Genomic DNA, 13,312 nt, shown 5'->3' on the forward strand with positions numbered 1-13,312 from the left:
GATGGCAATGCCACCTGGTGTCATCACGTGATGTTGCTTATTCCTGGAACTGGGTTGGTTGCAGATTTCGCATGGCTTCATATGACCTTATTGTCTCATGGCATTTTAACATGGTGTTCAATATCCAGCAACTGAGATGGTTGAAGTTTCCACAAAGTGTTAATTTATGCAGCACCCAGAAGGGTTGTCATACATCTGTTGAATGTTCACTGGAAATAAGGGTGCCGGTCGCACCGTTACAGCACCCTTTCTGGACCGCCACACTCAAACTCTGCCTTCGGGGGCTTTTGTGCACGGCAGGTCTGACTGGTATAGGGGTGAATATTTGGATTCACTATGATGCTTTACTGTGGCATAACATAGGGCTACAGATTGGAAACAAGACTGTGTGCTGGCGGAGCTGTGTAAAGAAAGGTATTTTTAGGGTTCGTGATGTGTGGGAGGATGGCCAGTTGATCCGTTTCGAATTACTAAGAAGAGATTTTGGACTAGGGAAAAGAGAACACAGGCGTTATTTGGAATTGAAGTCTCTCCTTTTGGAAAGACAGGGAATGTTGGATTGGCCAATGAAGGAGAGACCAATGATCTGTGGCACTCTGGTCATCCCCACATATGGTATCGACCTATCTGAGAATGATGCCATTGGATGATGATTGTGTGAAGGCATGGGATAAAGTGCGGCAGGCATGGGTAGTGGAGTTAGGCAAGAATATATCGGTAAAAGACTGGGACATTTTGGTGAAAGTTGGGACGCATTCGAGGATGGATTTGAATTTGAGATACGTGCGTCAGAGGATTCTGTGTCGACTTTATTGGACCGCTGCATGGATGGCTGGCTTGGGTGACTCATGATGATTTATGTTGGGGCTGTGGATGTAGTGGAGGTAATTTGTTACATATGCTATGGGAATGTCCGAGTGTGGTTGGTTTTTGGAATGATGTGTTGAGCAGATTGGACTTGTCACTGGGAGTTACACTTCCAAGAAAGGCATACTCAACAACTCTGTTATCTAATAACGAGAGATGTGAAGTGGCTCGTAAGTGCAGTAGATGGATCAACAGAGTGCTTGTGGTGGCGGCAAGGCAAATTCTAAGGGTATGGAGGACAAGGAAAAATCCAGATGTGGAGGGATGGCTGTTGGACATGGGAACACTATCAAGTTATGAGAAAGTCATGCTAAAAAAAGACAAGTGCGAGAGCACTCTTATTCGGAAGTATGGGGACCATTCAACGAACTGTTTGGTTAATGCTAGCATTGAAGGACTTTTTGGTGGAAAGTAGGACGTGAAAAGAGATGAAACTAATACATATTGTCTATTTGTTGTTTGTCAATGTTTCTCTGAGGTATTTTGTTCGGTAATGTAATATGTGTCAGATTATTTTAGTAATATAGTTGATGAGTTGTAGTGGACAGTATTAGGTAATACAAATAGAGTTATAGTGTAATAAGTTAGTTATGGTTACAAGAGCTATGTAATTAAGATGTATCCACTGTGTTGATGGTTATGATGCATTGTTTGTCTGTCTTGTGGTTGTTTGGAAAAATCAATAAATAAAGTGTTGGGAAAAAAAAGAAACTGAAGCTGTTGTGTTGGTCAAGTGTTAAAGCAGTTCAAGAGAAGAGCAAGTTAAATGAACCAGTGACCAGCCTAAGAGGTTGCAAAGTTGGTTTGCAATATTTACTGAAAGCCAAGAGAACTGACAATAATTTTGAAACCGGAAGTGTTGAATTTGGGGATGGGAACCCCAACGCCTTGTTTTGGAACTGTGCTGAACTTGGGAAGGGAACACAGAGGCCTTGTTTTGGAACTGTGTTGACCTTGGGGAAAGGAGCCCCAAGGCCTTGCTATGGAACTGTGTTGAGCTTGGGGAAGGGAACCCCAAGACCCCTCTTGAAACTGCGTTACATTTGGAACCCTGAGGGGTTTTGTGTGGAATTGCTTTGAACTTGAAGAAGAGGCTGTAATACAAGCCAAGGAGCTGGAAAAGGCTCACAATTTTGTTTTGAACACTATTTCTTTGGTTGCTGACTTTTAGGTTGAACTCAAGGACACAGACTATACTTAGTTTCTTTAGTTTCCTAATGTAGGGAAATCCTGCCTTAGCATAGGGCAAGTTAGGCCTTACTCCATCCTGCCAAATAAGAAATAAACTCTTTATTTTAAGAAAGGTGAATCTGTTGTCTGTATCTTACTTCCTGATGCATTCACAGTAGAAAGTGCTTGATAGTAGGAGAAAGGAAATATCAGTTCCTCAACAATGTTCTTTCCTTTCCATATAAGGACCGGGCACCCTCGCTCCTCCCCAGTGAGCAGGACATTTTTCTGGATAAGACAGCTAAGAGTATGTATAATAAATATCTTACTTCAATGTCAGATTCAAGCAATGTCAGTTATTAACTAGGTTATTAACACCTGGAATATAAACAATTTTGAAATGTAAAAATGTAAGGAATCTACAATAAAAAAACTAAGTGAATGGGTGGGCAGCTGTCCAGTGTTATATTTATTACTAGCACCTGACAGGTATTTTAAACTCCAAAGAGCAATCACAGTGCATTATTTTTCCTAGTGTAACAAGAAATAATACATCACAATTGAAAACGGTATTACGGTGCATATTCACAGGTATCCCAAATGGCCAACACAAGTGCAATGTCACACACAATTATTTGTTGCTCACCAGTTGACTTGGAGCACAAAAGTAGTTTCAGGCAGCAGTCAGTGCTAAACTAATCTGCTTATTTTCATTACTGAAAGTGCATACCTAGCTCGAGAACAGCAGAGCACTGTACAGGGTGTGGGAAGCCAGCATTTGGGCTGGCTTCTTTTTTTTTTTTCCTTTAAATTATTTTTATTGCATTTCTTTAAACATCAACAGTGGGGACATTTCGCCTCCCCCCCCCGTCCTTCCCCCTACCCCATCAACCCCCTATCCCCCTACTGGAGTCTGTGTTCTCGAGTTCTTGTGTGCTGCTCGTTTAATTCTTACAGATCCACAATTCATATGTTATGTGGGCACCACTGTTCCATGTAATCGCTCTGCAGGGCTGGCATCTTTTAACAGTAGCACAGTACTATGAGTTGCGGTCTGTTTGTCAGTCTGTGTGTACACTGGAATTAGTCCTTGGTCAGCTGTTGTTGAAAAAGGCACCTTGTAAGAGATTTTCTAAAGTGATTTGTGAAATTGGAGAATTGTGGGGACATGCTGAGCCGATACCGGGATCGACTTCCAGAGAGTGCGTGCATGACAAAAAAAGGATTGTTAGTGGGTTCTCTCTTTATGGACAAGCTATGATTTTGGCCGCCAAGCATGCTGGTGTGCTACTCCTGACTGTTTTGTATATGATGCATGCAGTCTTGAACAGTATCCTGGGCTGGAGGGTTCCATGTGTTAACATCCCCGCAAAAATATCGTCATACAAAAATACTGTCATATTTTCATGGCAACATTAAGGCATAGAACCTGCGGGGGACACTCCCGCAACCCCTGTATTATTTTAAAAGGAGCAGGGGACACCCCTGCAACCCCCACTCCCAAAAAACCCTAATATTATCCCCACTAAAAATATTGCCTATGGCTGTTCCCGACGACCATATATACAGCGATATACAGCGATATTTTTGGTGGGGATAATATTACCTGATACCGGCTGGAGAGGAAGCCAATGTAGTTTGCATAAAATAAGGGTGATTCGGTCAAATGCACCTGTAATACGACGTGCTGCAACGTGGTAGACTGCTTTTAGGGGGTGCCAAGTGAGAGCTGTCACCTTCTTCTAATTTACAACCAAGAGCAAAATAGCTCTCTGTTATTGCGATCCCTGAACCCATGTACGACAAAATCAATTTTCCTCCTCGGAAAAACACCTAATTATTTGTAGCAAACAACACTTAGATTCTTCCATGGGTGAGCCTCACACAACACTACATTTTTCAAAGGAGACCAACACATCTGTCCTTGAGAGAAGCTTTCTGCTGAAAATTCATGCTTGTATGATTGCCTTCACATACATTGAGACAACCATTTCAGAGTACCAATTATGTTTCCCTGAGAGGAGAAAACCATTTTAGTTTTTACCTACAGTGATCTTGGGTAATTCTGCAAGAGTTGAGACGTTGCCTAAGAAGGGGGAGAATGGGCTACAACTAATGGTTAGATAAGGGCTACTGCCTTGCAGAGTGAGAGCTTCTGTTTGTGGTTCTTTCACTTTTGGTGTGAGATGTGGTTTAGAGAGGATCAGAGTGCGTGTTGAAGGGTGGTCAAGAGGTTCTTGTGTTGATTTCCCATACCGCAATATAAAAAGTATATAACAAAGAATCTTATATTCTCTGAAAAAAACAAATATAATGAGCACAAATACTATTCTTACCTGTATTCTGCTGTTGTCATAAAATCAGAATGCATAGATTCTCAGCTGAGTTAATAATTTTGCCTCTGATTTTGTCCTAGGAGCCGAGATGCAGGGTACCACCGTGTTCTGGTTCACTACTATCCTCCGGACAGCCGAGAAGTGGCAGTGAAGGCAAACAGTTTAGTTTATGTCCTAAACAAGGAGAATGGGAAGGCCACTGTTATTCACGATGGACAGGTAAGTGTGCCAGGCAGGCCCACTTTCATAGACGGAACCTGAATACAACGAGTTGAAAATAATACATTTGGGTGGGCCCACCAGGGTCGGACTGGGCCATAAAATTGTCTCAGCACCAATGAAAAAGTGGCCCACCGTTACAAACGGCTATTCATTCCTTTTGTGACAGACACTGTTTGAATAGTACGCAAATCTTTTGATAAAATGTGATGCAAATGGGGCATTCTACAGAATATTTATTCAGCATCACTGGTCCAAACTATAACTCTTCAAACTGGCCCACATTGGCCATAAAAGTGGCAAACTTAGACCAAAAAAGCTGGCCCACACCAGCATTTTGCATATTTGGTTCCGCAAGTGGCCTATTGGCCTATAGGCCAGTCCGAGCCTGGCGGCCAGCTGTGAATGGTATCTGGTACAGAAATGTACTTCATAATTTCACAATATCTATTGCAAGACTACTATTGGTGAACCTTGCCATAGGCAACAATGTAAAGAGGGTCAATATAGTTGGACTTATATAAGAAATAGAATTAGGTGTTAGAGATAGTACAAAAGGAAGCCTTAGAGGTGGAAAAGGGGTAAATAGGAAAATAGGGAGGGAAAGAAAGGTATATAATGACCCCCAATTAAAATAAAAACAGGTACATAATAAAAATAAAAAAACAAGGATGACTTTAGAAAAGGTAATTTTTTAAAGTTGGTAATACCAACAATAAAAGTTGCGCATGTGTCAATTCAAATTAAAACAGAGTAGAAAGGTGACCTGTTGAAGAGCAGCTTCTAGCTGTCTAAACATACTGTACATGGGTGCCATCTGGACATGTAGCTCTTTTTTTATCTCAAAATGCTCCTCTCGTGAGTAAGTACAGTGGCAGCTTTGGCCTAGCATAGAACTGTAGATATACAATAAGTGTCCCTTATCGAGATGGCAGTCTTCCAGAGGCCAAGCACAGAGCCATCGGAAAGCAAACCGTGCACCTCATTTCTGAATCACTATATTGCATCCCTTTTGGTCATTCACAAATGAAAAAATGTCTGTGAATGAGGACATGCTGTTTGTTAACAAGTTAGTGTTATGAAATTGTGTTCGCAGAGCACACACAAGTCAAAACATATAGAGCAGTCTCACGCCTGAACCAGGCACAGCCAAAGATGCAGATGATGTAAAATAATGGGCAGGCAAAATGAAGGAATAACGAGCAAGGACCAGGATCCCGAGGGCCACAGGAATCCACTTTGCCTCACTTCTATTCTTCCTGCGCTCAGAGTTAGGTGGTTGCCTGCTCCCTCCCCTCCGGGTAGGCCCATGTGGGCTAATCTATCTTCATGTGTGCTTTTTAATTACTTCTGCCGCCGCAGAGTCACTGGGTAGCGACGTCGTGCGGTGAAGCTTATTTCACCACTTTGCTACTTGTGAGCCCGTGCAGGCTTTGTTGTGGGCTACGATCGAATTTCTGCAGAAAAGATGCAGAAGCCATTCGCAAATGGCCGCCGCCTTCCTCAGCACTGGAGTCTCTGAGCGTTACCATGGAGCTGTAACACCTCACTCCTGATTGGTCCCCAACTTCAACTTGGGAGGTTCCAGGGAGCCGGCAGACGAGCCGCCCCCGAGCACAAAGGCCCCTGTCACATCGCTTTGCCCCCGCCCCTATCGGGAGCAGGCCGATGAGTTCCTAGAACTGCAGGTAAGCGCTGCCCATCAGTGCTTTCCCAACTTCCACTGCCGGTTTCTAACTGTGCTTGGCTGCCTACTATCCCCCCACCCGTGTGGCCTCATCTCCTCCTGCTACACTATCTGCCCTCAAGCAGGCTCTCACTAATTTCCTAACACTTAGTCCGGTGGACATGTATCATGCAGCATGCCGTGGACTGTCTACCTCCCACCTGGTGCCTGTCTTCTACATAATCCAACTCTATTTTAAGACACTGGAGGTCATTACAACCTTGGTGCTAGGTGCACCAACTTTACCACCATGGTGTAAACTATGTTTACACCATGGTGGATGGCGGATTTACCGCCCCATTCCAAGGTGAGTGGGGCGGTAAATCCCCATTTCCCATTTTCCCTTCCCATTTTTGCCCCATAGGGCATAATGGGAGTGGGGAAGGCGCTAATTAATAATGGCGGGTTAGCGCCATGGATTTTAACGCCTGCTAAAAGCAGGCGTTAAAATCAGAATCAGGCGTTAAGGGTTAACGGTGGCGTTAACCCTTAACGCCTGAGTTGTAATGAGGGCCACTGACTTCCACCTGCATCCTTGGCCTACATGCCTAATTTCCACCAACACTGCTTTGTGTTAATTTAGGCAATTGAAACCGTTTGCCTCTGTTTTTTCACTTCTATTCGTAGCCTTTTTTCATGTCTGCGGCCTCCTCGTATCTTGGTTTCTTGCTGCTCTGACTTTACTAACTGCATTCTGCTTGTTAGCAATTTTTAGTCTAATTTTGATTTTCAAATCTAGATGTTAATGGTCTTTACAAGCACTTGTTAAAATCTTCTTTAGACATACTAAAGCCGGGTGGTCGGCCCTTACCAGTTCTTGTGTACTCAGATGACTCTGTTCTGATGGCCCGCACACCAAGAGCTTGGCAGGCCCTCATCTCTGATTATGCAGACTTTATTGAAGGGTTGGATCTGATGGTAAATGCAACAGAATCGGTGGTGATGGCCTGCTGGAAGGGGAAACGCAGGATCAACTTTAGGCCTATGTACTGTAGGAACAGTATTATCCTCAGGGTTGATTCCTTTGATTACCTTTAATCAGATTATTTACTAATATTGCTCCATGGCCCATGTAACCAAACAGGCCCGCCAGTTTAAGCACACCCTGGGTGGGTTCCCCAGGCCATGTGCATGTTCAGACCCAAGCCTATTGCCCTGTCGCTGCAACTGTACAAAGGTAAAGCGGCCTCAGTTTCTAGATTTGGGATGGTACTGTGGGGTTGTTCAAATGTCAGCATGGTTCAGATCCTAGAGAATCAATTCTTTAAGAAACTGTTGGGCCTGCCAGCTTCGGCTCTGAATTTTGAGGTACACATGGAACTTGGCTGCTCCTTTATCGAGGATGTGGTCTCCCTGCAACCAATATTACATTGGCTTAGGCTATGGGGTAATGGCAAAGCGTTACTCACCCACAAACTGATCAACTCCCTGATTGAGAAGGACTTAAGAGGCAGTGTCCCATGGCTGTTCCATATAAAAAAGCAACTGAGGGTGATTAATATCACGCACTTGTACCCACCTAGTAGCCTGCTCTCTCTGGGAGAGAAGGATCGGTGGACTACCTGCTTCTATGGTTCTGTGAGCATGGAGAGAGAAGGCAAAGAAATAGTGAAGCCAAAGAACTGAGGCCTAATGCCTATTATGTCCCCAGGGGTTCAACGCTATCTGTTATGGGCAGAATTTCCTGCAGATTGTGTACTCGTTTCTCGGGCGAGGCTTAACTGTATCCCCCTACCGGCTGTGGTGGCAGCAATTTTGTATGTATACTCATTAATGACCTGTGGCTGGAAACCCGTTTTAGCTGCTACTTTTGTGAGGCTTTTTAAGAGTATGTGTTTTATGGTATTATAGTAGTATTTGTTTGTTTTTACTCTGTATTGATGTTATGGATTGTATTTTAACTGATATGTGTTTTTTGCATTATGTTCTGTTATTATAGATTTTTTATTACATATCCAAAATAAACATGATGATGATAACAATCTAGATGTTTTTTACTGCTCCAACTGCATTCTGCTTGTTATCAATTTAAGTCTTATTTTATTGGTTACTTCTTACTGTATTATTTGAATCTCAAACAGTGCTGCATTTTTAAATCTCAAATTTGGGCATTCTGTCATTCCTGTGAACTGCACTTTTTGTTTATTGTCCCCTGTTTTGGCTGCTAGGCCGCCTGGTGAATTCCTCTTATACAGTGCAATCCCCCTTCCTGACCCTCCCTCCCACCCCCAGTGCACTCATGGTGCTCTCTGTCTCCCCTATCTACCCTAACTGGTACTCTATCACCTATTGTACCTCTTTCCCGAAGTCTGGAAGGAAAAAGTTGAAGAAAGCGCTCCTGGCCTCCAACCCAGGACTTCCCATTGCCGATACAAAGGTCAATTCTTCCTCCAGACAGACTATCACTGACATCCTCATAACTGTTCCTTCTCATGGCCTTTGGACTCACCATATGGTCTCTATCCTATCTCCTTTTTCCTCCTCACACATTAATGGTGTAACCAGTTGGGAAGTTCTCTTGGCATACTTCTCTTCTTCAAGGTGCATCATTAATGTCTACCAAAATGGCACTATCATGGCCCAGGTCTCTCAGCCCAACCTCCTCCTCCTGGATAGGAGTCTCTCATCTTTCATTAACCTCCTCCCATCTACTGACACTCCTCGGTCTTCCTCTCCTTTGTCCACTCCACCCCCATCAAAGGGTGTACCACGTGCCTGTACCCCACCTCGGAAGACCTTTCAAGGTGGCAACCAGCTTCACTTAGCTACCCTCAACTCCCCCTCTGCTGTTAAACACTCCTCTGACATCTGTCACATCCTTGAATACTTTGATCTCGATGTCCTCGCTCTCACCGAGATGTGGTTCAATTCTAGCTCCCTCACTGCTTTTGACACTCTCCTTCCTGAAGGCTACAAGATCCTTTTCAAACCCAGGACTAAACGGTCTGGAGGTGGAGTTGCCCTTGTCTTCCCTGAATGAATACCTGCTGCAATCATTTCCACTCAATCTTAATCTTCCTTTGAATGCCTCGTCTGTCGTCTGGGTGTTTCTTCCACCCTCTCCCTCACTATCACCACTATCTATAGGCCCCCCTGGACATACCACCCTTTTCCTCTCTGAATTGGCTGACCTCTCCTCCTCTCTCTTGACTTCCTCCCCTAAACTTCTCTTCCTGGGTGATTTTAATATTCACCTAGACTCTCTGGATGGGGACACTGTACTTTTCAGTGACCTCTGTGACTCTCTTTCCCTCACAATTCTTCCCTCAGGCTCGACACAGCTTGGATGCTCTCATCCCAGCAGACATCCCTCTCTCCAAACCTCTTACTACCCCTCCCTCCAGGTCTTACAACTCTCTCTTCTCCTCCCACCTGGAGGTCCTTGGCCCCAGACAATGCCTCTGCCCACACAGCCAGTCTGCTTCTCAATCATTCGACTGATGATGCTTGTGTCAGTCACTGCATTTGCTGACACCTTCATTCCTCCTCCCAACCCTGCTTTTGACTCTCATACCGACTCAACACTTGCTAACCCCCATCTCTTCATCTCCAACTCTCTGGACATCCTCGCCCCTGTTATGAGGATCTGCATGAAGCTTGCCTCCAAGTGCAACTCTTGGCATGACTCCAACTTGGCAGCTCGGAAACGCAAGTGCAGAGTTGCTGAGCGGAAGTGGCAAGCCACAGGCACATCCTCTGACAAACTGGCCTGTCTCCTGCTCCAAAGGCAATATCGACTCTCCATCCACTCTAAGAAGAGGGCTCATGTCCAAGCCCACATGTCGGGGGCCACCAATAACACGGTGTAACTTTTCAAAATCTGCAAGGAACTTTCCAATTCTTCTGCAGTCTTCTCTTCTCTTCCCTCCCAACCCCTCTGCACTGCACTGGCCTACCACTTCTCCATCAAATCCTGTCCTCCCTCTCATCTACTTCCCTCCCCACCCCACCTCAGCTCTCACCTTCCTTGGCCCCCCTCACAGCCTCCTCCATACTCTCCTCCTTCTCTCTCTCCAATTGCACCAGATGAGGTCTCTAGAGTAGTCCACTCTATGAAAGTCTCCTCCAAACAGGTGCTCCCCTGCTCCTCCAGAACTATCAAGGACAGCATCTCCTCTCTCACCCCTGTCTTGGCTGACTTCTGTAACCATTCCTTTGCCACTGGCTCTTTTCCACAACTGCTCAAACACTTCCTTGTGCACCATTTCCTAAAAGAATCTGTCTGCTGACCCTTCCTGCCCGGCTAACTATTGCCCTATCTACACCACCCTTTCTTGGGCAAACTCCGGGGGAAGTTGGTCATCCCCCAACTGACCCTCCACACCGAATTTGCTGGCAGTCTCCACGACTACCAGTCTGACTTTAGAACATCCAGATGCACGGAAACTGCTCTCCTAAACACCTGTGAAAATCTGCTCTCAAATCTTGATTCCAACTCTCCCTCTGCTCTTATCGTTCTCAATCTTTCCTCTGCCTTTGACACGGTCAACCATTCTACCCTCATAAATCACCTCCGTGATACCCTAGACATAATGAACCAGGCACTGGCCTGGCTGACCTCCTTATTTTCTAACCAACCTTCCCAAGTGCAACTGGGCCTTTACCTCCTCGTCCTCACTCTCTACCTGTAGCGTTCCTCAGCGCTCTATGTTATCGCTGTGGATTTCCAATATATAAATGGCCCCCCTATCCCACTTGACTCCACCTTCTCTCCTCACTGCCAGTGTTTTGCTGATGACACACAGCTCTCCTTTAAGCTTCCCTCATCTACCTCCTCTTCTTCCTCTCTCATACCTGACTGCCTGACTGCTATTCAGGCATGATGCTCTGCTAAAGATCTCTGCCTTAATGCCAGCAAGACAGAGATCATTCTCAGTGGGATGCCTGCTCCCTGTTTCCCTCCCACTCTCTGGCTACCCTCCTTGGGCCCCCTCCCCTCATCCTCTAGTGAGGCAAAAAACCTTGGGGTCATCTTCGACTCCTCTCTCTCCTTCTCCCCTCACATCACAGACCTTGCCAAGAAGTCCAACTTTCTGCTCCACCTCCTCAGAGGCATTCTCCCTTTCTCCCTTCCGACCCAGCTACATCCAACATTCTCTCCCTAAATACCTCCCGGCTAGAGTCCTTCGGTCCTCTAGCTCCAAGTCTCTGCAGATCAGTCGCTTCTCCAAAGCAGAGAGTGGGAGGTAGATCTCTTTCGTCGGCGGGAGCCTCCCTCTGGAATGGCCTTCCTGCCCTTTTCAGACTTGAGCCGGATCTCCTTAAGTTCTGGAAACTTCTCAAGACTTTCCTTTTCTTCTCCTGTTTCCCTCTCCCCCTCCCTTGCTAATGTCCCCCTGCCGTTGCGGCTGATGCCTGGTCCCTTATGTACCTTACTGGGGCCAGGCCCTCCTCGTCAAGCCCACTCCAGCACCCCTTAACAAGCACATGCCCTCAGGGACCCTTCCCGGACTAGCCTGAACCTGGTCCACCCCTTCCTCGCACTAGCTGACCCATACCCCCGGTTTCCCCCTGGCACTTGCCCTCCTGGACTCCCCACAGCACTTGCCCAACCCCTGTGGCCCCTGCCTTCCTGCACTTCTCCCTCCCCCATCCCTCAACCCAACCCTTCTGCCCTGACCTGCACCCTACCCCCTGCACTTATTAACTCTGCACTTGCATGGTCCAAATTTCGCAAGACCTAGTAGGACCGTTTACTGTTATTATTTTCTACTCTGTCCCCCCACCCATTGCCTTGTGGTGCCTGGAATCACTTATGTATAGGCACCATACACATGCCCCATAAATAAATAAATAAGACACTTACAGGGTACAGCAGACTCAGGGAAATACATGTGTTCAAGGAAAGGTCTCAGCAGGAGTCGAGGGACAGGCCATGTCGAGCACGGGAAAATCAGTAGAAATGTCAAGACCAGGGGCAATCCATAGACAAGGTCAGAGCAGGCCAGAATGCTACACAGAGAATAGATGCAGAACGAAAACAACCACGAACAGTACCCTAGACTCCCCAGAGGTTTGTCGAGCACCGTTCCCTCTAAACACTGGTCTCTTATCCTTTCTGTCGGCTTTTCTCCAACGCCACAAGACAACGAGTTGCCATGGTAACGAGGCATCAAGAGGTATCCTGATACCATTCGTCTCTCACTAGGTGTTTCGGGAGTCCTCGTTTCTACAGCAATGTCCATTCTCCGCCGTAGCGACCATGGCGGCATGGCACGGGACAGTTAGGGTGCCCATGGTCCCTGACAATAAGCTATGCACCGTTGAGCTTTTTTATATGTTTTGTTTAACATAATGCAGATACTGCTTTCTTTTACAAAGGGTCAATTGCCCTCCACACACGCAGGATTTCACATGTTCATCTACTACTCTGGCTTCCCGAGATGTTCTCCTCCCCATGTCTGTACTGTCCCTCTGATGTTACACTCTGCCTTCCTACCTCCACCCTTTTACTTTCCTGCTCGACTCCGCTCACCACTACCTCCAACTACCACTCTGCTACTCTCTCCACTGTTATTTTCTCCTCCCCCTTCCTACTACTCTGTCTCCTTGCTACTAATACCTCTCCATTGCCACCTGTCTGCCCTTACGACTACTCTTACTCCACTACCGCTTCTGACTACTACTGCCTCTCTACTAGCAAAACCGCTCTACTACTACCACTATTTTACTACCCCTTTTCTTTCTCTAGTCTACTCTTTACGGCCGCTACTCTTACTATATCCTGTTACTATGACTCCCTCTCCGTCCTACTATTTCTCCTGCTAACACTATCTTCCAACTACCAATGCCTCCTTTCTCCTCCTACCACTGCTCCACTACTCCCACTACTGCTGCTACTATCTCCACTGATCCTACTCTACTTCTACTGCACTTAATCCTTACTGTCATGCACAATCAGTCCACAGACCCCTCTCTCCAGTAACCTCAACACTCCTGTCACACTCTCCTCCACTGGTCTCTCAGACGTCCTCCTCCCCCTCCTGTCCTCATT

General features: G+C 46.0%; 1 protein-coding gene across 3 annotated transcripts in view; it reads left to right on the forward strand.

Annotated features, from left to right (window-relative positions):
• The window catches only part of NOXA1 (NADPH oxidase activator 1), a 288,049-nt gene that overhangs the window by 162,354 nt on the left and 112,383 nt on the right, over positions 1-13,312 (forward strand). For all 3 annotated transcript variants that reach the window (XM_069609785.1, XM_069609784.1, XM_069609786.1), the window contains one exon: positions 4,454-4,592. In XM_069609785.1, coding sequence (XP_069465886.1) covers positions 4,454-4,592 — 139 coding nt within the window. The remainder of the gene's footprint in view (positions 1-4,453; positions 4,593-13,312) is intronic.

The sequence above is a fragment of the Ambystoma mexicanum genome, chromosome 8 (genome assembly GCF_040938575.1).
Source record: "Ambystoma mexicanum isolate Mex_15411 chromosome 8, UKY_AmexF1_1, whole genome shotgun sequence".
NCBI classification, from domain to species: Eukaryota; Metazoa; Chordata; class Amphibia; order Caudata; family Ambystomatidae; genus Ambystoma; species Ambystoma mexicanum.